This window comes from Myxine glutinosa, chromosome 9, assembly GCF_964187855.1.
Source record: "Myxine glutinosa chromosome 9, kmMyxGlut1.1, whole genome shotgun sequence".
In the NCBI taxonomy this organism is placed as follows: domain Eukaryota; kingdom Metazoa; phylum Chordata; class Myxini; order Myxiniformes; family Myxinidae; genus Myxine; species Myxine glutinosa.
In genome coordinates this window covers 71,359,157-71,386,915 of record NC_136269.1, presented here as the reverse complement: position 1 = coordinate 71,386,915, position 27,759 = coordinate 71,359,157, and the positions used below count along the sequence as shown (strand labels likewise).

Here is a 27,759-nt window from a genome sequence, read left to right as displayed (position 1 = left end):
AAATAAAAAAAATGCAAACTCCAAAATCCTTTCACCTTCTCCATTTCTCACATCATATCCGTAACCCCCATGAACTCCCTCAAAACCGTCCATACTCCTTCCCACATGTCCATTTAGGTCTCCTCCTACCACAACAACTTCCTCATCTTTCACGTTTTCCATCAGCTTCTCTATCGCACACCAGAACTTGTCCTTCTCTTCATCGCTCCGACCAACCTGCGGAGCATATCCCGAGATGACGTTCACCAAGAGCTTTCCAATCAGCATTTTCACCATCATCAACCTATCACTCACTCTAGTCACACTCACCACACTGTCTACAAACCCCTCAGAAAACAGTACACCAACACCATTCACGCCCTCCGGGCACCCTTGCCACACAAACTTGTATTTCTGTCCCTGCCTACCCTTCACCATTCTCACACCCCTTCCCTTCCATCTCGTCTCTTGCACACAACATATGTCCACTCTTCTTCTGATCAATACTTCCACCACTTCTCCTGATCTCCCTGTCATTGTCCCTACATTCCATGTCCCAAACCTCAGAAACCGATCTCCACTTCGGGCTGTACACTGCCCATATGTACTTGTAATTGTCATGGTTGTCTTTTTGAGGCAATGTTTTTATGGCCGGATGCCCTTCCTGACGCCAACCCTCTTAGTCGCCTCTTACGACACGCAGGGATACGGTGTACCTATTCTAACCAGGGTATACACCGGGAATATATATACGTATATATATCTTTGATATCCTGCATCATCATGTGTCTGGCAGTTTGATTTAATCCTCGCAGCTTGTGCAGCACGAGCTTTCTGACACCAACAAAGCTCTTGTTTGGGATATTTTACCAGCGTTATAAAGAACTGCACTATAATAATACCAGTGGTAATTGAGTCTCTTGTTTAATAGTGGCCATAACTTCTTGCTTCATCTAATCCAGGGAAATTGAGCTTCGAGTTTTTTTTTTCTCCTCTTCTTTGTAATTACAGAAAAATCTCACATAATCAAATCCTTGAGGACTCTGGTATGCAGAAAAGAATGGCTTTTATAGATTATTCAACACCCTTCATTATGTAGCTTGCCATTCAGAAGTGCAAATGCGCATTTCATCTGCAATTAATGATTTTAAAATGATCCATCTAATTGCACCAGGGGCTTAATTATCATGCAGTACAAAAGTTCATTTGCTGTGTGTATTTATTTTATAATTGTTGAAGCCTTTCCACGTTCATGTCAGGGGCCGATGGTGTGTTGTCAAGATGGTCTGAACGGTGTCAAATCGGAAAGACAGGAGTTTGAATGGAACGAGTCATTCCTCATATGAAGCTTTCTGAATGCCAAAATGCAGGATGGTACAGGTGTACGACGGCTAGGGAGGCACAGAAGGAGATTGCGGTGGAAAATAAGATTGTGACAGATTTATGATTGAGATTGGCTGGAATGAATGGCGTATAGGTTAGCCCATCTGACTCCACTCTCTGGTTCTCTATATTGCCGTTCTGCCTCCCGCCAACCCATCCATCTGCTAAATTGGCACCGACGGGATTCTGCTGCAACTCCCCTCTGGCTATTGATGGGTGGGAGGGGTTGGGTGGGCTGGAGTTAGTGGATGTGGAGTCTTGCGCTACGGTGTTTGGAAGAGCTGCCCACAGCTGCCTCAAGGAAAGAGTAATAATTTTTTGACACAACTTGGTATAAGGCCTTTTGAAATGTTGTCAACAGTCCATGATGTGCTAATGGAGTTCTTCACCCCGTTCGACATAGTGCATGACTTTCAAAGACCTTGCATCGTAAGACGTGTGTAGGGAATTTCATGGTCGTGGTTATTTGGATGAGACCGAGATGGCAAGAAGTTGGTAAGTTATGTGTTGCTGGAGGAGTGTGCGTGGAAAGAATAGGAGGGATATTACGTTGGGGCCTAGCTTAAGCAGTAGATGTTGTTTTTGCAGGTTATCTTATTTCTATACTTTGCCAACACACAAGAAAGAATTTTAAACAGTCCGAGCTCTGCCAATGTTTCCATGGCCTTGTACCCAAAGCCGAGCGGCCTAAGGATTCAAAGCTGTTGCATAGCTGATAGGGGATATTTTCACAGGGCTGACGCTACTGCTTCCATAGTGGGATTGAAATTCTAAATCCAGCTGCTTGCCTCTGAGAGCAATTGATTCTTCATTGGTTTGAGGCCCTTAGCCACACCATGCTCTTACAGGTGCATATTTCTTTGCATCCCCAGTTCTCGTTTGACATAATCCCATGCACTGCAGTAAAAAAAAAAGACTATTGAGAAATGCATCAAGTTTGTACTCTCCGCTCCTTGTGCTCAAATATACGATCCCACATAGCAAGCATCTTCTGTTGTATTTCCAACATACTGTTTGTATTATACAATGTCAACAAAAAGCTGAAAAGGATGGTGATGTAAAAATTTTATTTGGTGTTTCACATTTACACGTATTTCTCTGAGTTAAATAGGTGTGGTATGGTATAGATAGACTATAGAGTGTTCCGATGGAGATTTGGGAGTTTTAGAAGTGTGTGTGTGTGTGTGTGCGCGTCAGAAACGAAATCAAAGTTCATATTGTACCTTACCCCACATAGTCTGTAGAGAATAAAGGACATCGGCGGGGAACGGCACATTTGATTGGTCGAGGTGACTTAAAATGCTGTAATATTTTGTCCAAGTACTGCTAAATGGAAAGGTTTTAAAAGTGCCAAGTAGGCAATTTGTCATCTTCAGTATTCAGGTATTTCATTCAGTTGAAATAAAATAGAGATTTTAAAGGTATTAGAAAAAAAAAATCTGGAATTTGGCCGCCATTTTATGCAGTCCATTACATCACTCTTTCTAACACATTACATTAGTTATTCGTGCGTGTTGTTTGTGTCCTTTATAACGTCCTTAAAAACAGTAAGTTTCCTGTTTGGAATGATTTTTTATATTTTGTTTGGCTGCCAGACAGGCAGGCATAGTAAAAAAAAAAAAAAAATCTTGCTTCTGTCTGCACATGTGTGATCGGGATGAAATTCCATACGATTTGCCAAACTTGAAGCCAAATTACTGCTAAACTGCAGGTTTGTGTTCCGATTCATGTTCCGATTCGTATTCTACAGTATTAAAAATGTAATATTCAATGAAACCAAGTAGTTCTTTGAGCACAGACTAATGTCTGTAGACAGATGGACAGATAGACAAAGTGAACCAATTACTTAACTTTTCGTGAACCAATTGCTTTTAGACAGACAGACAGACAGACAAAGTGAACCAATGGCTTTTCGCTTTCAGTTCCCGAACAGCGACCAATCAGCTATCATCCATTCATTTCTTCGAATCTCACACTGTTCGTTTTTTACATTTTTTTTCTCCACACTTCTTCGTCAGGGCCCTTAGGGATATTTTGGTTCAAATTCTTCCAAAAGCATCAAATTTGGCGCAGATGTTGCCCATGCCATACTCTTTCGATTTTTGACGGGCGCCAAGGGCGGGATGATCCGGGGACCATACCGGTCCATCCCGCCATGTCACCTGACCTATGACGTCATAATTAGGATATGCATCCAATCACATGGCGTACTATAAGTGGTCAAAGTTCAAAATGAATCGATCGAAAAATGAAGGCAGGGATCCATTTTTAAGGTTTTCATAAAATCAAATATGGCCGCCAGGTCACATGACCTATGACGTCATATTTATGACATGTATACAATCATGTATACATGAACCCGGATCATGATCGCACAAAAATTAAACACAAGGATATGGCATACAGTTCATAAAACATCAAAATCCGTACCTTTGTAATTAGACTGATGAACTGCATATGCCTGAAAATTAGGAAATAGACATGTAAATATTTCCTCTAATTGTCAAAAATAAGGTCAGAGTTCGATTACCCAACCCAGAAACATAAAATGGTGAACCTCGCGTAAATCTTGACAAAAAACTCAAAAACCGACAGGTTTGACTCAAAAATGACCTTTAAGATGACCTTGAGGGTTGACCTTGACCTCGAATCATCAAAATAACATCATAATTGGATTCCTCGACCTCGTAAACCCCTGAAAAGTGGTATCGTACATGATTCCAACCCTTTTGGTTATTTAACTGATTTTCCTCTAATCTGGGTGGCGGCCATTTAGTATTTCGCCAATATGGGGCCCCCGGGGGGGGGGGGGGCGCCCGTCTTGGCGCCCGTCAAAAATCGAAAGAGTATGGCATGGGCAACATCTGGGCCAAATTTGGTGCTTTTGGAAGAATTTGAACCAAACGGCCCCAAAATATCCCTAAGGGCCCTGACTATCTCCTTATGTTGGAGAAGTGTGGAGTCGACGTCTTTAGCATTCCCATCTGAACTGATGGCTTACAATGCTGGGAACCCTCATGTTGTGTCTTGTGTATTGTGCGTGCACACACACACACACACACACACACACACACACGTCATGTAACTTAGCAATTGTGCCACATCACATACTTTTGTTGTGAAACCACTCAGGTTCGGTGCGGAACGGCAACAAGCTTACGAGCAGACAGCTCTTTTGGACTAGTTGGTCAATTCACTTTGTAATAAAATAAATCCTTGTCATAACTGGGGGACATTGATTAAGTGAGAGATTATCAATTGCTTCTGCCAATTGCAGGTGAGAGACGTAATTGGATTTTAGCTTGCGTATTTTAATATATATATATATATATAGTTAGAATCTCTTGGCTTCGTCTCGCTGCTGCACCCTTCATGAGAGCAATATTCACCTCTGAACAAGAACATCAAGTACTCAGTTTACATTGAGCTTACCTGAGGGATTTATCATCTTTGAGGGTTTGAATTCCCTGTTCACTGCTGCAGATGACCTTGTCGGGAGTGGCAGTGAGACGAAGCAGAAATAGTCCAATTTTAATACCCTTTTCCCCATTCCCAATTGAAAGCTCCAAGCCCATTGAGTGTCTGAAGCGCACCACGACAATGAAGGGGTGTATATTGGATATATATTATTATCATTAAGCATGCCTGACGGGATGGTGCAGAGGTGGCGCACTCACCTTTGGGCCTGACTCTACTATTTAACTGTACGATTGGTGCTTCGCAAGCATGGTGTGCCATCCCTCAGATGTCCGTTAAGCTGGGTGTCCCATCTGCTAGCATTATTTGGTAGACAGTACATCTGTCTGCACACACACACACACACACACATCATGTAGACAGTACATGACAGTACATCTGTCTGCTCAGTGTCCGTTATAAAGAGCAGGAGAGTTATCACCCGCACCCTGAATGAATTCTAAAATTTGTTCCTCAATTCTTTCGCCCTCCTACACTTGACAAGCATGGCGAGAATGCCAACAACCCCAACATGAGTTGATGAAAATCATAATCCTGCAGAAGACTGAAAGTGCGTGTGCGTGCCTATGCCATGCAATTTGTTCATTATCCAGCTCGTGGTTTTGTCCTATGATTTTTGTACAAGCTTCATCACAAGCCTTAGATCAATCTCTACATGTAAAACATGCTTCATTTGTGCAGTCTTCTGCTTGTTATCTGCCATTACTCTCACCACCTTAAAAGCAACGCCATGGTGGAGGAGGCCTGTGGTGAGAACACTCACACGGAATCCCCCAGGTTGTGCGTTTAAATCTACCTGAAGGCAGTTTTATTGCTTTTTTGGCATTTAAGCTTCTGTAAGCAAAATTACTTTTAATGGAACGACTATATCGCTATCATACAGTTAGTTTAAAAAATAACAAATCCCAGCTGTCCCATTAATCGTCTTCAGCAAGAGGGTGTTTGTGGTCTGCAGAGGGCACCTGTGGTACACTTTGTGGCTACCGTCAGGACCATAATGCCCTCTGGTCGACTTGAGTTGGGAACTTGAAATGCTCCCTCGTAATAGTGTTGTAATTACAAGCCAATAGCGATATACCAAGGGTTTTAGAATATCTTGTTAGCCCTTCTCCCGATGCAGCGGGAGGTGTGTGTGTGTGTGTGTGTGTGTGTGTGTGTGTGTGTGTGTGTGTGTGTGTGTGTGTGTGTGATTATGATCGCTTTTCTTTTTTACCATTTGAGTTTTGTCATCAAATGTTCACCAAACCTTTAGAATAAGGATATGGAGAAGACTAATTCATAATTGAATCAAAATGTCAAGGGGGCAAAGACACAGTGAATATAAATATCCCGTATTAGCCTCTCTGCCGTGCTTCAGCAAATCCCGTGAAGTTTTTCGTCATATACACTCTTCTCGACCATTCAAATTTGCCACACGCAGACCCCCTCCATGTCCTTTTTTACCCTCAAGACTGCATAGGGTAAGGTGCTACATGAACTCTTTCATTTCATTTCTGTTCCTCACAATTCTAACACAAACATAAATACATACACTACCGGTCAAAAGTTTTAGAACACCTCAATTTTTCCAGTTTTTATTGAAATTTATGCAATTCAAGTCCAGTGAATAACCTAAAATGGTAAGAAGGTAAGCAGTAAACTGCTCGAGGTTTAAAAAAGTTTAAGTTAGCAAAACGGGAAAATAATGTAAATTGCAAAGTTATATTGTAAAAAAAAAAGGCCTTCAGGGAACAAGTAATGGGTTAACAACTTACAGCTGTTCTGCAGCAATGTAAGTAAATTAAGCCTTGAAAGTTGATGCAAACAATTCCTACAGGTGTCCCAACCTCTGCTGATTACTTGATTACAAACCCCCTGTCTGTATAAAAGCAGTAATGGAACAGACTGTTATTACTCCCTCTGAAGCATTATTTGGACAACATTGCACTGCAGGAAGTAGTAGATTGGAAACTGGAGGAAACTTTGACAGGAAGAGGTCTGGCAGACCCAAAGCCACAACAGAATCAGAAGACAAGTTTCTGAGAGTCAACAGCTTGCGTGATAGGCGGCTCACAGGACAACAGCTTCAAGCACAGCTTAACACTGGTAGAAGTAAGCCAGTCTCAGTTTCAACTGTGAAGAGAAGACTTTGAGCTGCAGGTTTGACAGGTCGAGTGGCAGTAAGAAAGCCATTGCTAAGATGGAAAAATAAGAAAAAGAGGCTTGCCTGGGCCATGAAGAACCGCCAGTGGACTACTGAAGACTGGAAGAAGGTATTATGGACCGATGAATCAAAATTTGAAATCTTTGGTTCATCACGCAGGGTTTTTGTACGCCGTCGAGTAGGCGAAAGGATGGTTCCTCAGTCTGTGACACCAACTGTCAAACATGGAGGAGGAAGCGTGATGGTCTGGGGCTCTTTTGCTGGATCCAGAGTCGGCGACTTGCACAGAGTGACTGGCACCCTGAACCAAAAGGGATACCACAGCATTTTGCAGTGCCATGCAATACCCTCTGGTATACGCCTAGTTGGTCAGGGGTTCATCCTAGAGCAATATAATGACCCTCAAGACACCTACAGGCTATGCCAAAACTACCTTTGAGGAAAAGAACAAGACGGTAGGCTTCAAATCATGGAATGGCCAGCACAGTCTCCAGGCTTAAACCCCATCGAGCTGGTTTGGGATGAACTGGACAGAAGGGTGAAAGCAAAGCAACCTACAAGTGCAACACATTTGTGGGAACTTCTGCAACAGTGTTGGGAAGAACTTCCCGAACAATATTTGATTTCCATTATAAAAAGAATGCCACGAGTGTGTTCGGCGGTTATATCTGCAAAAGGTGGCTAATTTGATGAGTCAAAATTTTAAATTAAATTTTGTTAAACAAAATGATTCGATGATTTCTTTTTTATCTCCAATTGTTTATTTGTTCTTTGCTTAATTTCAGAGTACATTGAGACATTAAACTGCGTAAATTTCAATAAAAACTGGAAAAATTGAGGTGTTCTAAAACTTTTGACTGGTAGTGTACAGTGCATTCAGAAAGTATTCAGACCCCTTCACTTTTTTCACATTTTGTTATGTTGCAGCCTTATGCTGAAATCGTTTAAATTCATTTTTCCCTCATCAATCTCCACTCAATACCCCATAATGACAAAGAGAAAACAGGATTTTAGAAAGTTTTGCAAATTTATTGAAAAGAAAAAACTGAAATATCACATTGACATAAGTATTCAGACCCTTAACTCAGTACTTAGTTGAAGCACCTTTGGCAGCGATTACAGCCTCGAGTCTTCTTGGGTATGACGCGACAAGCTTTGCACACCTGGATTTGGGGATGTTCTGCCATTCTTCTCTGCAGATCCTCTCAAGCTCTGTCAGGTTGGATGGGGACCGTCGGTGGACAGCCATTTTCAGGTCTCTCCAGAGATGTTCGTTTGGGTTCAAGTCAGGGCTCTGGCTTGGCCACTCAATGACCTTCACAGAGTTGTCCCTAAGCCACTCCTGCATTGTCTTGGCTGTGTGCTTAGGGTCATTGTCCCGTTGGAAGGTGAACCTTTGGCCCAGTCTGAGATCCTGAGAGCTCTGTTTCAGGTTTTCATTAAGGATATCTCTGTACTTTGCTCCGTTCATTGCTCCCTCAACCCTGACCAGTCCCCCAGTCCCTGCTGCTGAAAAACACCCCCACAGTACGATGCTGCCACCACCATGCTTCACCGTTGAGATGGTATTGGGCAGGTGATGAGCGGTGCCTGGTTTCCTCCAGACATGACGCTTAGAATTGAGGCCAAACAGTTCAATCTTGGTTTCATCAGACCACAGAATCTTGTTTCTCACAGTCTGAGAGTCCTTTAGGTGCTTTTTTGCAAACTCCAAGCGGGCTTTCATGTGTCTTTCACTGAGGAGAGTCTTCCGTCTGGCCACCCTGCCATAAAGCCCAGATCGGTGGAGTGTTGCAGTGATGGTTGTCCTTCTGGAAGTTTCTCCCATCTCCACACAGGATCTCTGGAGCTCAGCCAGAGTGACCATCGGGTTCTTGATCACCTCTCTTACCAAGGCCCTTCTCCCCCGATTGCTCAGTTTGGCCAGGCAGGCCAGCTCCAGGAAGAGTCCTGGTTGTTCCAAACTTCTTCCATTTAAGAATTATGGAGGCCACTGTGCTCTTGGGAACCTTCAATGCAGCAGCGATTTTTTTGTAGGCTTCCGCAGATCTGTGCCTCGACACAATCCTGTCTCTGAACTCTGCAGGCAGTTCCTTCGACCTCATGGCTTGGTTTTTGCTCTGATATGCATTGTCAGCTGTGAGACCTTATATGGACAGGTGTGTGCCTTTCAAATCATGTGCAATCAATTGAATTTACCACAGGTGGACTCCAATCAAGGTGTAGAAACATCTCAAAGATGATGAAGAGAAATGGGAGGCACCTGAGCTAAATTTCAAGTGTCATATCAAAGGGTCTGAATGCTTATGTCAATGTGATATTTCAGTTTTTTCTTTTTAATAAATTTGAAAATCTTTCTAAAATCCTGTTTTCTCTTTGTCATTTTGGGGTATTGAGTGTGGATTGATGAGGGAGAAAATGAATTTAAACGATTTCAGCCTAAGGCTGCAACATAACAAAATGTGAAAAAAGAGTGAAGGGGTCTGAATACTTTCTGAATGCACTGTATATACATAGCCATATACGCATTACCTCCATTATATTAAGATGTGGAGAACACTGATTAATACATTTTTCAATTATTTTTTCGCTGTTGTTTTCATCAAATATAGTTTGAGTACCAAAGCGGATGCAAATGGGCTTTGCATTTTGGTATGCCTTCTTGTTGATACAATTGGTATATCATTTCTCTAGAAATGCATCTTAAGTTTGCTCTTTGGTTTCTGACTTAATAATAAAATGTAGCAACTTCGATGAAAGAAGAACAGTAGACCTGAGGCTTGCAGAAAATAAGAATAGAATACTGAACACCAAAGTTTAAACACTTTATTTGAATCAGTCGAAAAGTTCTTCAAGCGGCAGACACATTGACAACTAGAAAGGCACTCCGTAGAGCGCATACTTCTGCCAGGCTGTACCGTTTACGTTTTGTATCCCACTGATAGGCCAGATCTGGATTCGGAGCTGAACCAAAATATAATTTCCTTGTTATTGTCACATAACCAACCCATCCACCGAGTTTTGTCAAAACTCGTCCATAACTTTTTGAAATATCGTGCTAAATATCGTTATCGACCCCCATTTCTCATGGTGAAGAATCACTTTAAAAATTTTTAAATCTCGTATCCGGATTCGGACCTTTACCAACATTGAATCAATTTTTCCTTGTCACACACCCAACCTGTCCACGAAGTTTTGTCCGAATCTGTCCACAACTTTTTGAGATATCCTATTCACGGACAAACAGACAGGAGTGAAAATCTTTGGTAGCAGAGGTAATAAAATGGGAAACCTATCTCAATATGCAGTTGGTTTTATTTGATGGTGAAGATTTGTACATGTAAGGTGATGCTGTGTACTATAGATGATTGGTTCAAATTACAATGGTCTGTCGTGTTAAAAAAGTATGAGCAAAGGCAAACTCTTGTTTGTACAAAAGTGGTGGCTTAAAACCTTACAATCATTTCCTTTCTGTTTTTCAGCCCTTCATGCAAGAGAGATTATTGCTGCTTCTTCTGGTGAGAAACTTGCACAATTACTTTTACTTGAGACTTGTTGGGTCAAAAAAGTATGTCGAAGTTGCATTTTTCAATTTGCCCTTTTTTCTACTTCATTCTGTCGATTTAGCTTCTGTTCTTCGTCACAATGCACCAGTCTTGACAGAATTGTGTATTTAAAGGCAGACTTACACTTTTTGCAACTTCAAGACAAATTGGTACATTTCTACTCGACGTTTTAAATGTTTACTTTGCACTCGTGAAACGGGAGGGTTGCTTGTTAAACGAAAGGAAAACTCACAAATGCGTGCGTACTTGGCACCTCGTTGCATTTCCTAGTGAGGTCAGTCCTGCCGAGTGGGGTATCAGCTGTGCTGTCTGCACTTTAGTCACAAAATCGTGTCTGCATTGGGAACGCAGCCTTTGAAGTAGCTCGTATCAATATATCAAATCTTTAAATGAAGTGATGCTGAATTGACAAAACTATGATAGTGGCCTGGAATGTCAAACACACATGGTGCACGCACACACAGGTTTTATTGAGGTGTTCCCACCACAAATTCTGAATTCCTCCCCCATTACTTCCTCCATCGTGGGATCTGTCTGTGGGCTTCCTTCCTTTGTAGTGAGTTTGCGTACTTGTAACGAAGTGTTATGGAGGTGCCTGGTTGTCATCAACATCCGACGAGCAAACGTAAACACACTGCCATCATAATTATTACTCTGTAGTGGTGAAAGTGTATCGGAAAAGGTTTGTATGGAAGGGGGAAGTGGTTGGAGGAGTAGGGGGCGTGCGTGGGGTGTGTTGGATGGTGTAATATATCGGACAGCATTTTCTTTTTTTGCCATGTTAGTCTAAGAATATTAGCATACGTGTTTGTGCCTAAAGAAATAGAGCGCTCTTTGTTCACTGCACAGCTACTCATCGCTTTTCGTATTGATAGAATCATGCCACACGAGTGCCAATAGTTGTTCTTATCCTCACTCCATGCTATGCCACCACCCTAGTTCCGGGACTGCCACTTGCATGAAATACGTAGGTGAGGATAATTATTTGTAAGACTTGCATTTGCACAGGCGTCATTCGTTTATACCAAAATATGATGAGGCGATCATTGACATCCATGTGACTGTAATTCGTGTAATTTTGCACCAAGGCGCCCCAAGGCAGAAAATAGATGGCATGACGCGAAGCATTAATTTGCAAATTTGGCTTTTCTTTAGTATACTTTGCCATTAACATTCAGCGCAATCAAAAGTTGAAACCATACATGCCTGATTGAAATATTTATTTGAAATGTATCATTGGTCCTGAAAGTTGTGAACCGTGAAACTGTGATTTGAGGAGCCGCACCTGTTTTCCTGTGGTAAATGAAATGGCGCTGTGGAATACCATTGGTGATTACCTACAAGGTTCGGGATGGACGTCGGCATTAACACAAGCTGGTATCGCATCTCCTGGAACAGCCGATTCCTTTCACAATGCAGCCCATCTCACCAGGACAAGACACGCTCACCAAGTCACTGCTCTGGCTCTAGCCAAGCTCCAACAGGATGCATATGACCGTACGAAACAGCCTCACACCGTGGAAGGTATGGAATCATGGAAACAAGAAATGGTCAAGAAATCCCTAACAAGCCAGTTTTGGAACACTATTTTGAACTTCGAACTGTTATGTCTGATCTTCGTGAGGAGCCATCGTGATCCAAACTTCCCCCTCTACGTGGAGTGCCTCAAGGCCCTTGTCCCATGGTTCTTCGCCTTGGACCATCAAAACTATGCACGTTGGATTCCTGTCCATATTCGTGACATGGAAAACCTCCCTACATCCATCCTTCATGAGTTTGACACAAACGGGCATTGGGTTGTCAATAAGACAACAAAATGTTTCTCTGCAATGCCCATAGACCAAGCTCATGAACAGAACAATGACCTGGTGAAGGGTTCAGGAGGAGCAGTTGGACTGACCGAAAATCCTTCAGCTTTCAGGAAGTGGATGGTATCTGGCCCGGAACAGGCAAGACTCCTCAATGAGTTTGAGAATCAGTACGTTACAAGAAACTACGACAACCAGTACCACCATGAGGAGGGAGTGACCATACAAAAGACGTTCAAACAGGAAGCTATGGGTATGGTCGACACCATCAACGAAATGGGAAATCCATTCCTTCATGATTCCCCCAAACTCTTAAAATTGGACACATGTGATGTCTCTCTGGACGACTCTGGCCAACACTGTACGCACGATCGAATCTATTGGCCATGAACAGTACAGCACTTACTACAAGACAGTTCTAGTAGACTGCACACGTTCCATTCATGAACCTATCAATAAAAACTCTTTCCAACTCTTCAAGTCTCCAACTCGTAAGGTTAAGAGCAAGCAGGCAGAGCAGATTTCCAGTAGCCCTATTCTGTAGGGCTGTAGCCCTATTCTCTCATCTCTATATCGTGATGCGACACAGAGATGGTGATATGGATACTTTCTTCCAGCACGAGAACCACCCTTACCCTCCGTCGATATCCGATGGTGGAAAACTACGTCTAGGAAAGAAGTCTGATCTCCTGACATGTTTGGAAGCGCCTACTGATGCCGAGGCCCCACAGTCATTCGACGTCAAAATCCTGGATGGTGCTGCTGTTGTGCACCTCCTGCCCACAGCCGGTGTCTCAACGTTCAATGACTACGCAGATGACATCTTCATTCCACATATCATGAAGCAGGTGCAGACTTGCAAGAGGGTGGATGTTGTTTGGGATACATACCTCACCAACAGCATCAAAGCTTCAACTCGGGAGAAAAGAGGCAAGGGCCAAAGGAGAAAGGTTGCAGCAACAACTAAAGTTCCTGGAAACTGGCAAGACTTTCTACTAGATCCCAACAACAAGGAGGAACTCTTTGCATTCCTGTCAGACAGAGTTGCACAAGCAAGCTTCCCAGAAGATAAGGTAGTTGTCATAACTACTCAGCAAGAAGTGACTGGAACTGGTCATGCCATGCCAATGTGTAATCATGAGGAAGCTGACACTAGAGTTGTGATTCATCTCCAGGATGCCCTTACGAATGGACTCACGACAGCTATGGTTCGGACTGTTGACACTGATGGGGTTGTCATCCTACTTGGCAAATTCCACCAGTCGGTTGCCAATTGTCCTGATGTAGACATATGGATCGCGTTGGGCACAGGAAAGGCGTTCACATATGTCCATGTCAATACTTTTGCTGATGACCTCGGCGAAGCAAAATGCTTGGCCTTGCCAGGGTTTCACAGCTTCACCGGCTGTGACACAGTTTCGTCGTTCTTTGGCAAGGGGAAGAGAACAGCATGGCAAGCATGGAATTCATATCTGGACGTTACTGAAGCATTCGCAAACATGGCATCAAATCCACATGAAGAAATAGATGAATTTCACAACGATTTCAAACTTCTCGAGTGCTACACAGTTGTTCTCTATGACAAAACTAGCAATCTTGAGTCTGTCAACGAAGCCCGAAAAGAACTTTTCTGCCAAAAGAACAAGACCATGGAAAACATCCCTCCAACGCAGGATGCTTTGCTGCAACACTCTAAGCGCGCTGTCTATCAGACAGGGATCTGGGCAACCAGTGACAAAAGTAAACAGCGCATCCCAAACCCAGATGGATGGGGGTGGGCTAGTGTCCCAGACAACCCCTGTGTACCTGTGTGGACAACGTTGCCAGTGGCATCCAATGCATGTGCCGAACTGGTGAAATGCAACTGCAAGGCTACCACTGGCTGCACTGCCAGATGTTCGTGTAAGAAGGCAGGCTGGAGCTGCACAGAACTATGTTGTTGAAAATGTGAAAAGTGACTTGTTCCTTTCATAACCAATCTCGAATGTTCAATGACAAAAATATTATGTATATATTTTCAACAAGGAGGCTAACTTTTATTTCATTACGTGCAGTGTTATTTGTAAAACTTATGCATGCCTGCATAATAAATCTTACGCTTCCATGTAATAATAATTAGTAATATAATACCGAGTGTTTATACAAATGTGTTATACTTGTGACTCGCGCACCTCTCATATATCTAACATGTACGCAACTACAAGGATGTAATGACAATATAGCTTTAGAACAGACAACATGTTGTTCAAGGTAATTTGTCCAGCAATTTATGTATTTACGATTTTAGTCTAACTCCAATAGCTGATGATTTATTTGCATAAATGTATTGCTCGATATTATGCTGTGCGAGTCGTATTTGCGCAAAAGTCAAACACTGTATATGTCTTGCCTCCGGTCCTAATTCTATTGCATATGGTCCAAAGAACCACTAAAATAAAAATGGTACTTTTGTAAAGTCGTTCCCCCAAAAATTGCTAAGCTGCCTAACTAGAATGATGACTAAAGATTGCAGTGTGCGTGGAGGTAATTGCTTATTTCTGGAAATATCATGAATGTGCTATGGTGCTTCAATAATAATTTATTAGAATGAGAGTATTTGCTTGGGGAAAAGTCGAATATGTATTCGTGCACCTGGGCAAAACTGTGTGGAGACCTGAATGCTGATGCTGACGAATGAGCGCTGTTGCCTTTACGGAGGCAAACAGCATAATGCGCCGGTCTTGGTTGCATTTAAGGTCATGTTAAGTCCATTTTAAACATGTTTACAGACCCTGCGTTGCAGAATTGTAAGTATGTACATTCACTTCGACCCAGTCACCGGCAGCTCAATTTGCGGGACGTTTGCCCTAATCTTTGGGTTTTGGTCGGGCCTTGCTGACAAGCTGGCCCGGTGCACCGTATGAACCTTCCTGCATCGAGGAACGCCAGAGTGTATTCATCTGACAGATGAGGCATCATGCTGTAGGCGTTTATTTGACAGCGAAACTGAAGTAGACACAAATCGATGGCAGGACACCTTTGCACGGCTAGTTTTCTAGCCAAGGTGGGCCCATGGGATGCTTAGTGTTATGTTTTTCCTTGGAACGCTTGCAGAGCGCCAAGGCAACACTGCGCAACATCACACAGCTGCTGACTATTTGATTATAGTCGGTCATTTTGTAACACTTCAGAGGATGATAGCTGAAGGTGTTGAAAATACCCATTCGTGTGAATGCTAATGAACGTGGCGGTTGAGAATGTGTGTTTCGTTGGTTCGAAGCGATGCTCTGATGGAATGAAAATGCCACCAAATCATGCAGCCAATGAGCGAATAAATGCAATCGAGCATACTGGAAATTTGTGGGTATAATATATCCGTTAAATTCCTTGTTTAAATTTAACTTTGTTTTAGCTCTTTCCAGCAAATTTGGCAGCCAGTCCCAGCTTGGCTGTGGAATCTGTCCCGGGTGTGACTCGGCATAACGAGCAATGGTGTCTGAAATTGAATGCAAGCAAGCTAATCTCACCACTTGTGGTCTTAATGACGACGGCAGGGTACCTTGTTAAACATGCACCATCACTTACATCAATGACGGCAGCTCGTCCCTTGATCCAAGGATAGCTATTGAATTTGATTGGAGCTCGTTGCTAAGTATTGTGATCCAACCGATATTTGTCTTCATGTCATATCGTAAGTAGGCTCTTGATGCCCTCGCCACGCGTGCTGAATGCAGACGTTGATGCCAACACCGCGAGTTCCTCCACACGTGTGTTCTACATCAGCGTTGGTGTTTGCTGTGCAGCCATCGTCCTGGTCGCTCTGCTTTTGGCCGCACTGCACGTACGCGGGGCACGCTCTCCTGACTCCAGCAGGTGAGAAACGCCGTGTCTGTGCATTTTGGTCAAAGCGATGATGTTGATAAACAAACTCCCCAACTTAACCCCCTTTGCTGCCTCTGTAAACTTGTTGGTTTTTTTTTTGGCTGTTATTCTTGAAACGTTTGCATCGATCTTGTAGAAGTTTCTCTTTTCCTCTCTTGACTCACCCCTGCTTTTCAGTTGTGCAGGTTTTATGCTGTCATGTTCTCACTTTTATTGCTGCTTCCAACACACCTGGGGATTCTTTTCTTTTATTGGCCTGGTGTTGGCTTAGCTGTTAGGGTGCCGGCTTGGGATCCTAGGGTCCTGGGTTCGAATCCCGGTCGATCGCTAAATTAACACCAGGGGGGTTGACTCAGCCTGTCATCCTTCCGAGGTCGGCAAATGGAGTACCAGCTTGCTGGGATGAATGATCACGGTGTGTACCCCGATTTAGAATAGGTACACCGTATCCCTGCGCATCGTAAGAGGCGACTAAGGGTTGGCGTCAGGAAGGGCATCCGGCCATAAAAACATTGCCTCAAACAGGGAACCATGATTGTCATGGAGCCCGCAAGGCTAACCCCTGCTCTAGCGGGGAAAATGGCCTTAAAACGATCATTCATTCATATTCATTCAAACACTGGTATTTAAGGAAATAGAAGGGCATCGTTAAAATAACTTATGGAATCAATGTAACATTAATTGAGGGATGCTATCCACCATGGGAAGCTGACATTTCGGAGATTTCCTTCGTCGGAGAGAAAAAAAATCCTCTTTCACTCATTAAAGCTCTCCTCTCTGACGAAAGGTTGATGCCCGAAACGTCAGCTTCTCCTTGCTTCCCATGGCGATCAGCATACCTCGTTCATCATTCTGTTGATTCCATCCATTGTTGTACCGATCGGCCGATGCAGATTATGACACCAGCCAGCACGAGCAAGACATTAAAATACTTTGCATAGTCTGTAAATGTCTTTATAAATGCTTTTATGTATTTTGAAAATTATGAATGAAAAATTTGAAATATTTGGAATACCATATTACCTCCGCCACCAAAGGTGGATGGAGGTTATGTTTTCACCCCTGTCTGTCTGTCTGTTTGTTTGGTTGTCCGTTTGTGAACAAGATATCTCAAAAAGATCTGGACGAATTCGGACGAAATTTGGCAGAGATGTAATGTATGTAACAAGGACGAAATGATTAGATTTTGGTGAAGATCCGGATTCGGATCCGGCTACTAGAATTTTTAAAGTCGTTCTTCACCATTTGGAGATAGGGGGAAAAACGATACATAGCAGGATATCTCAAAAAGTTATGGACAGATTTGGACGAAACTTATTGGACAGGTTGTGTGTGCGACAAGGAAGAATCGATTCAATTGTGGTGAAGATCCGGATCTGGATCCGGCTACTATAATTTTTTAAGTGATTCTTCACCATTGGGTGATCGGGCCAAAAACGATACATAGCAGGATATCTCAAAAAGTTGTGGACCGACTTGGACGAAACTTTGTGGACTTGTTGTGTGTCTGACAAGGACGATTCGATTCGATTTTGGTGAAGATCTGAATATGGATTCGGATATGAGAATTATTTAATTTTTCGAGTGATTCTTCACCATTGGGACATGGGGCCAAAAACGATACATAGCAGGATATCTCAAAAAGTTATGGATGGATTTGGACGAAACTTAGACAGGTTGTGTGTGCGACAAGGAAGAATCTATTCAATTGTGGTGAAGATCCGGATCCAGATCCAGCTAGTAAAATTTTAAAAGTGATTCTTCACCATTGAGTAATATGGCCAACCAGGCGGATGTATGTTCTCTAGTGTGCCATTCTAGTTTGTTTATGGTATTGTTTTTGTCGATTGAAATGGGTGAAGTGTGGCTTGGGACGTGTGTGGGTTTGGATATTTGGAAAGTGGGACTAGGGTTAGGGGTTGTTGAGGGATATTTGTAGAGTAGTATGTTTGGACAATCGGTTATCCACATCCTTTTGGATGCCGATGAAAATGTTAGTTTCTCTTCGTAGCATTATTTACTCCTGATTGAACATGCATTTGAACCCAATACTTGCCAATGCTGGAACAAATGTAAGCCTTTTTATTTTTCAATATTATTTTTGGAGACCGTACAGGTGTTCACCAGCATGCCACATCTAAACATGAACTTCACCGCACAAAGCAATCTCCCCCCTGCAGTTTTTTTTTTTCTTTTTGTATACAACATCGAGGCTCGTGTAAGAGCTAGCATATTAAACACACCTCAGCACATAAAACGAAAAAAACATAAACGGACACATAAAACAATAAAGGGAGGGCGAGGGTGTGGGAGGGGGGGGGGTGGGGGGAGGGAAGAGGTACATGGCATAAAACAAATTGACACGACTAGTAATTTCAGGAATGAAGTCGGAGATTGAAAGAGGTGTATTTGGGGTGTATTAATGGGGGTATAAAAGGTCAAGGTTTTGGATGGGGGAAGATAACAGATGGTGGTGAACAGCTGTTTTAAAGACCTGGAGGGAGGGGTGGGATTGAAGAGAGTGTGGGAGTTTGTTTCAGAGGTGGGAAAAGAAGAGGAATAGAAGAGTGAAGGTGAGTAGAGAGTCTTGATTTTGTCAGTTTCACCAGAAGAGGGTTGCTGGCAGTTCTTGTGTGTGTCCTAGGAATATTTGGGGGACACAGCACAGACAGAGCTGGGGGAGCTAGGCCAGAGAGGAGTTGGTAGAAGACAGGAAGAACACCAACCTGCTTGCGGTGAGAGAGTGAAAGGCTCTCAGAATTGGCTTCATTGCTGGAGATACCAATGATCCTGAAAGCTTTGGTTTCTACAGTGTGAAGCCCAGCTAGGTGTGAGGGGTGGGGGTGGGGAGGGGTGGGGGAGGGGGAGGGATTGCCTCGGGGTGGAGGGGGGGGGGGCAGTTGGCCTCATACTTTAGCCCATTGTGCAGTTTACCACTGCAAACCATGGACACTGGGCTGAAACCGCACTGACGCCGTGCGCTGTGCACCACAAAATGATCTGATTGGAGTTGAACCGCAATTTGTATTTCTTGGCATTGCTGCAATGCAAATGGCTGCCAGTGATGGTATAAATGACGGATAGACCTTTCGACTTTGGTACGACCTGTTGATAGAATGCTTGAATTTAAGTGCAGAAGGTCTTTCTTCATATTTAGAGTTCATACCATTAATGAATTGCATAGATGAGCGTCATTCTACGAAACACCAATGATGGTATATCAGAGCATGACCACCCAGTACGTCATTTCTCGTTTGTAATGAATGTCTACGCTCGGTACCCCAAAATTTAATTCCCTGAGGAATTTTTAATCCCCGCCGTCAATTGTAGCACTTAATTCATTCTGTTTGTGCAGGTTCCTTTTTTTTTTTCATTTTAATAAAAAGCACCGGTAGAGCACCTATTTTGATTGTGCCACTTTTGTTCTTCTCTTCGTATCTGCTGAACAAAGAATATTTCTATTTGATTGTTTCGGTGGTGGTGGAGTGGATATGCCATGGTCGGGCTGCTTATTAAATTTAGAAAATTGATGAAAGGGATTGGCGTATACACATTTTATTAGGCTCCCCATCCATGCCAATCAACGAGGGGTTGTGAAGGTGCCACTGTAAATTTGTTTGCCAATGAAAATGTCAGTTTTCATGGTCTGTTTCAAAACGTCAATTTGTTTGCCGATGGAAAACCTTCCGTCGATGAGGCATATATAAACCTTGTGCCATGCAAAGGTTGTTTTCCATTTCGTCAGGGAGAGGTAGTGGGTCGAGGTGGGATTGGAGTCTGGGGATGTTTTCACTGGGGTGCACTTGTATTGGGGGGCTTATGCCGGCGGGGGTGGTAAACGAGCGATTTCTCGCTGAACTTTCACGGCATTGATCGGTTCTTTAGGCTGCAAGTGATTATTGATTTTAACTGTGAGTTTAACTAATCTCTTCCCTTTTCGCTCCTCTCGGAGCCTGCACGGCCAGAGTAGTGCGCAGTAAGGCATGCTGAAAAAAAGCATTATAATCGCATAAAGTACAGGCCATAGACAACTTTACGAAGCACTCTGCTGTCCACAACAGCTAAATTTGCAAGGCAGTGGGCCCTGCATTCGGGGAATTATGCCTGGAAACTGTACTGTTCCAGCAGGACCTTTCTTGATGTCCTTCGGTCGACATTTGGATTGCAGTATTGGTGAAAAAGAAAAATCGTTGCTCACTGTGGATGTGTTATTGTTCCTTATTCTTCTTATTTGTATTATTTAAAATTAATATACCGACTAAGGCTGGTGGAGAAATTTGTGTGCAATTTAAATGTTGAAACATGGACATTGGTATCCATTTTACATTAATTTATAACAGTGGGAAAAAAAATCAACACAACTTATAGGATCTGAACTTGAGATCCTGGCTTTGTGACGCAGGGCAACTTACAAACCCGTGAGTGAGTTATTTCTTCTTCATATTCCGACTATAATTTAATTGTTCATTTTGAATAACACCACTGTTTTTTTTGTGTTTGTTTGTTTTTCTTACATATTTCCTCCTCTGTTTGTAGTCTAACTTCTCCTTATACCTCTATTGCTTCTATCTGTACTTGTAAATAAACATGGATGTGTTTTCACGGCATTTGTTATGCTTGTTTATCATTTATTCACAACTGCCCTGGCTATTATTCATTTATTAGTCCCATACCGGTGTACACCGGAGGGGACTATAGGTTTGCACTCCGTCCCTCTGTCTGTCAGTCTGCTAGTCCGTCACGCAAAGAACAGTTTTCCGGACTTTTTTTTCTAAACTCTTAATGCTAATCATTTCAAACTTGGTACATGGTTTCCTCATGATAAGTTACAGATCAAGTTCGAACTTCACGACGTTTCGATCATTTTTGACAAAGCTATGGCACTTTGAACTTTGGTAATTTCCCCAACAGTTTTCCAGACGACAGACTGCCGATAGGGGACATGTATTGCAGCGCAATACTCAGAATGCTTGTTAGTCCCCTACCGGTGACTATAGGTTTGCACTCCGTCCCTCCGTCTGTCAGTCCGTCAGTCTGTCAGTTCGTCAGTCCGTCAGTCCGTCACGCAAAGAACAGTTTTCCGGACTTTTTTTCTAAACGCTTAAAGCTAATGATTTCAAACTTGGTACATGGTTTCTTCATGATAAGTTACAGATCAAGTTCGAACTTCACGACGTTTCGATCATTTTTGACAAAGTTATGGCACTTTGAACTTTGGTAATTTCCCCAACAGTTTTCCGGACGACAGACTGCCGGTAGGGGACATGTATTGCAGCGCATTACTCAGAATGCTTGTTTATTTAGGCATTGGCTTTTTGAGTCTGCATGCTCTTATCATGTTGATTAGCTCTTATCGTTGAGAGAGAGGAAGACAAATGATGAATTGCGAAAGATGATGGGAATAGAGCCTGTGATTGATGCTGTGAAGAGGGACAGGTTGAGATGGTTTGGTCATGTGTTGAGGAAGGATGAAAGTGACGGGTTGAGAAGAGTGATGGAAATGAATGTAGAAGGAAGTAGAGGACGGGGAAGACCGAGAAAGACTTGGCTGAAGATGGTCGAAGAAGAAATGCGGGCAAGGGGTTAACAAGGGGGATGCAGAAAATAGGGCAAAATGGAGAAGATTGTCATGGGGACCGCAAGGCTAACCCCCGCCCTAGCAGGGAAAATGGCCTTAAAATGCCTGTTGTTGTTGTTGTATGCTCTTATCATGATGTTGTGTGCGTGAGAAAAAGCATGTGTAATGCCCTTTGGGTCATTGCACCCGAAGAAGGCAATTGGAGGCCTTTTTGTGCAGATTGCTGAAACGTCGTGAATGTAATACAATAATAATAGAAAGTCGAGAGCTCTGCTTTCCTGAATGAATCACAATTCGGTATTTGTATATAACATCACATAAAAATGTTATTTATTATTATTTTTTTGTTATTGAACTTCACCATAAACAAGGCTGAGAGCCACCTAAATGTGAAGGCCGACAAAGAAAAAGAAGAGGGGAAACTGGCAGAACCTTCACCTAGTCCCGAAACAAGGAAACCTCTTCACAGGATCACTGTGCAGGAGGAGTTTTAACTAGGCCAGGCTTTTCTAATATTTGATTTGAGACACTTCAGTTCATCGAATTGAAACTCAAGTTCTAAAAGCTTTCCTCTTGCTGCTGTGAAGCATTTGAGGTGTTTGTCTCCTCTATGCGGCATCTACTATATAAGAGAGTCGTTGGTTTGTGTCTGTGTGTTGCCGTTTTTCTCAGAGATGGCTGAACGGATCTTCGTCAAACTTTCAGAGGTTCATCAGTGAGTGTCTGGGAGTGTTTTAGGCCAAAACATTTTTTTTTGAAAAGAAACTTTGATTTTTTAAAAATCGCTCTATAGTGCCTAAGCCTTTTTGATTAATGACAGTTATATACAAATACATATTCGCATAAATAAATACAAAACAATCACCAGACATTCGAACACAAATAATAAAACAATTCCGGAAGCGGTCGAAGTTCGTGGTAAGGCTTCTTCTTCTTCCTGAACGTCATCATACTTAACTCAGAAACGTGATGAACGGTACATTCACCAGCATATATTCAACGAAAAGGTAAAATGATGGTTTGACATTTGTGATGGATTCTGATTTGGATGTAATTGCTTTTCCATTATATTTGCCCTCATTTCAAATATGTTAATGTTTCTTTTTCGCTTGAGCAACGCCGGTACTCCAGGTATAAACGCTTTTATACTTTACTCGGGTTACAAATACAAATGCAACTTTGTCTGGGGGGTTAACATAGGCTATGTGGCCGCGGCCTCATTCGGGGGTTTGGGGGAATGGGAGAGGGGCGTACATTCTCGATGTAAATGTGTACCGTGTAGCGCCACCAGGTGATGGTGGCAGAGAGTATTACAATTTCCTTTTTTACCTGTGCAACACTGAGGTTATGAAGTACTCTTTGCACGGGAAAAAAAAATTCTCCTTCCCTTACGCCCTCCCCCAAAACGGAGCGGCCTATCAAAGTCACCCTACCCCCCAAAAGATGTATATGTAGTATATCTTTCCCCTCCCACTCCCATTACCTCCCCGTCCCCTCCCCCTTCCACTCCACCCACTCCCTTCCTGACCCCTCCCTCTCCTGCTTCCCCCCTTACCTCCCACCCCCTCCCCCGGCAATGCCGGGTATTCCTGCTAGTTCTTAATAATACACAATATTGTAATTGTCATGTTTAGCACAGTTTTGGCATGGGCGATGCAATGAGAAGTTGTCAGTTCATGTGAAAGAAACGCCCATTATGTAATTTTCTGATCGATACTGCGCTGAGCGGGTACCGCTTTCCTTTTCTGAAGTGCTTTTTATCGTCATTGCTACAATTAGTAGAACGGCCCGTTGTTGTTTTCACAGCATCATTATCTATCAATACTGTATAACCTAATGGCACGTGCGTGGGAAGTAATGGTAACCCCCCTTTTGTGGTGACTGTGAGTGTAAATAATGTCACGTCTGCATAAGGATTACATGATTATACACCTGTGGCCATGTGGTTGAAGAGCAACTTCCTTTTTTTTTTGTTTAACATAGCGAGCACTTGTCCCACAGGTCTGGCATTCTCTTCACCCCACCTCAACCATTAAACCTGAACCCCACACTCCCTTTTATTATTATTTTGCTCTTATTGCCTGCGGTCCCATACAACCCCGTGGAGGTTTTACCCCCACTCCCTCCCCTCCCACACCCCCACTCATTGCCTGGGCTGCCACAGTGTGCTATTATTTCAGCAGGGCAATAATGCTGGAAGTGCGTAATGCATCCCCAGCCTTTATGGGGTGGATTGTTGGTTGTGAGGGTTGGGGGAGGTGTGGTTGCTTGTTCGTGCCAAGGATTAGAGTTTTGGAGTAGCTTTAGAGCACATGAGAGTGGCATGTGTCCCGGAATCTCGGGATACTGCGGGCATCAGCAGCACAAAAGGGCCAAGACACGATCTGCGAGCGATTTCTGCGACCAGAGCACAGACTTGCTGGTCCCAGGTGACCATCCTCACTCCACCAGGGGTATGCTTCTTCACCCCCTTATCCTTGTCGTCAGCATTTTAATTTGTTGTTTTGTCATTCTGCCATTCCTGACAAAATCCATTTTTTATCATACGGATATACCTTTTTGTACAGATTTGTGGTCCAAGCTGTGGTATTTTCATTATAATTTGGAAAGTACATGCTTTATGTTTGGCCTCTGTCAAGCTTCCGGTCAGATTAATGACTCATGCCAAAAAAAATTATGCAGAGTAAGTACACTGAACGGATCAGGATGTAACAGGATAAAAGCCATTGGAACAAAGTATAATCATTGTATAATCATGTAATCCTATGTTCCATAAAAGGAACAAAGGGGGGGAAAAAAGGGGCCACGAACAGCGGAGTTGAAGGACATGATAGAGGTAGACTCGTGATAGAGGTAGACTTTCATATTTCAGATTCCTCATGACATTATCTCAACCTGATTAGATCACGGCTGTGATTGGCTGAATTATGCTGCCATGGCAACCATCTTGGTAACTTGGCTTGTGTACGTGATATTTCAAAAAACATTCAGTATTTAGCTGTCATATTACACAGATCTATTCCTTATACCACCGAAAAGGCCGGGGACTGAGAGTATCAATCAGCTTATTGTTATTCATTTCATTGGCGACACTTTTATTAAACCTAAGTCTTAACGTGGGAAGCATTTCCTCGATCTTCCATCGTGGGAAGCATTCTAGTAATAACTGTTGAGTTTGTACATGAACGAAGCTCATGCCCATGGTGTAACTGGGCCAATGGCAGTTCGGCCACGTAATGGCTGTGTACACCCTTCAGTATATATATATATATATATATATACAGCATAAAACATGAAAAGTATTGGGAAAAAAAAAGTATTCTCTTGAGAAAGTATTGAAGCTACAGAAAACTGTGTTGACAATCACTTTACAACACCAAAATATAATGTGGCTGAAAATAAGGTCACAAACTTCCAGGAAACTGTTCTGTTGTCTTTTGTATACAAAGTTGAGCCTCATGGAAGAGCTGGAACACAGCAGGGACCAGAAGATAACAGAACAAGGAGAAAATATGAGGTTATGATTCATCGATTTGGGAGCTTTTGATTGGGTAAGGTTAATGAGAGGGTGGTTTGCATCGGAGAGGTGGGCAACCGTCAAGGAGCAAATGTGTAGGGTGCCGAGTAGGTTTATTCCAGTGAGGTGTAAAGGTAGAGGCAGATAGAGAATGAGGATGGTTGAGGGGGAGGTACATAATGGAATTAAGGGCAAGCTGAAGGCATTCATTAAGTACAAAATAACAGGATGAGAGTCTGACTCACATCAATATAGTGGGCCACACTCACGATGTGTTATGTGGGCCGCACTCACACAACTTAATTCCTGTGTGTCCGTTTAAAGGATTGTTATTACCTTCGCCATCAAAGGTGGGTGGAGGTTATGTTTTCACCTCTGTCTGTTACTTGCGAAAATTGAAGATTTTTCAAGTATATTGGTTGGTCATGTGAGTTATTCTGTCTGTTTGTATGTCAATCACCTACAGGTCACAATTTTAACCCGATCTTCACGAAACTTAACCAAATGCTAGAGTTGGTCATAAGGAAGAAGCCTGTTGATTTTGAGGTCAAAGGGCCAACATAAGCCAAAGGTCAACAACTTTTGCTGAATTTTCTAGAATCCTCAATTTTCATCTGATTGACTTGAAATTTGAACAGGATTTGCATATCAGGTCAATGAGTTTAACCACTCATTAGTTTTGAGATCTAAAGGTCAAAAGGTCAACATAAGCCGAATATACCAGGTCCCTGAATTCAACCACCAATTATTTTAAGGTCTAATTTGTTTAAGGGATATTGCAAGTATCAGGCTCTGCACGATGTCTTTGTTTGTGTTTTTTTTTTCTGTCTGTCTGTGAACAGGATATCTCAAAAAGTTGTACACAGATTCGTCAAAACATGGTGGACTGGTTGGCGTGTGACAAGGAAGAATCGATTCAATTTAGGAGAAAATCCGGATCCGGATCAGATAATTTTTAAGTGATTCTTCACCATTGAGTGATGGGGCCAAAAACGATATATAGCATGATATTCAATTAAGTTGTGGATGCATTCGGATGAAACTAGGTGGATGAGTTGGTTAGGCGACAAGAACAAGCCAATTCGATTTTGGTTCAGGGCCGGTTCCAGATCCGGCCTATCACTATCAGTGGTATAAAAAAAAATTAAACTGTTCAGCTTGGCGGAGGTGTGCGTTCTACCGAGTGCCCTTCTTGTGCTGGATTTGTTACCTGACAGTAATGCAATACAAATCAATATTCTGTAATACCTCTCATTTCTATACCGTAAAATATCTACCGAGCACATGTTAAATTAGCAATTTATGTCCCAAGTACAAAATTTACAACCTTTTAGAGGCCATTTTTTCCCGCAGAGCAGGGGTTGGCCTTCTTTGGGCACCGTGGTCCCCTTTTTGAACATTTTTGAAGCAATCTTTTATGGCCGGATGCTCTTCCTGCCACTAACCCTGTTAGTCGCCTCTTGCGACACACAGGGAATTACCAGTGAGCTGGTACTCAATTTGCCGACCTCAGAAGGATGACAGGCTGAGTCAATCCCCCTGGCGTTAATTCAACGATCAACCGGGATTCGAACCCAGGATCCTAGGATCCCAAGCTGGCACCCAAACCGCTAAGCCAACATCAGGCTCTTATGTCGCAAGTATACAACAACAACATGCATTTTAAGGCCATTTTCCCTGCTAGAGCGGGGGTTAGCCTTGCGGTCCCCATGACAATCTTCTCCATTTTGCCCTATTTTCTGCATCTCTCCTTGTTAACCCCCTTGCCCGCATTTCTTCTTCCACCATCTTTAGCCAAGTCTTTCTCGGTCTTCCCCGTCCTCTACTTCCTTCTACATCAATTTCCATCACTCTTCTCAACCAGTCACTTTCATCCTTCCTCAACACATGACCAAACCATCTCAGCCTGTTCCTCTTCACAGCATCAATCACAGGCAATATTCCCATCATCTTTCGCAATTCATCATTTGTCTTCCTCTCTCTCAACGATACTCCGCACATCCATCGAACCATTCGCATTTCCACCCTTTCCAGCCTTCGTTGCTGCTCTACGTTCATTACCCATGTCTCGCTCCCATAAATCATAACACTTCTCACACATGCAGCATACACCTTTCCCTTCAGCTTCAGCGACACTCTCCTCCTCATCAGCACGCCACTCAGTTCCCGAAACTTCTTCCATGCACATCTCACTCGAGCAACCGTTGCCGAGTCTGATCCACCTTCTCCATTCAGCCTCGACAGCGAAAGTCCGTCCCCGGGCACCACGCCTGGCTCGCTTATTCAGCGAGCATGGCGACGTGGGCACGGTAGGACACCCGCGGAGCCCAGGCGGACCGGGGACGCGCGAGCCTACGCGTTAGCGGGCTACGGCGGAATCAATGGCTTCAGCCACGTCCGGGCCGATATTCGGCCCGGCCGCACCGGGAATGAACTGGTTCGACGCC

The 27,759-nt window shown here is 43.1% G+C and overlaps 1 protein-coding gene across 1 annotated transcript in view; it reads left to right on the top strand.

The window, feature by feature from the left end:
- The window catches only part of RYK (receptor like tyrosine kinase), a 259,256-nt gene that overhangs the window by 105,973 nt on the left and 125,524 nt on the right, over positions 1-27,759 (top strand). The window contains exons 5-6 of the mRNA XM_068129006.2: positions 10,465-10,500; positions 16,070-16,208. Coding sequence (XP_067985107.1) covers positions 10,465-10,500; positions 16,070-16,208 — 175 coding nt within the window. The remainder of the gene's footprint in view (positions 1-10,464; positions 10,501-16,069; positions 16,209-27,759) is intronic.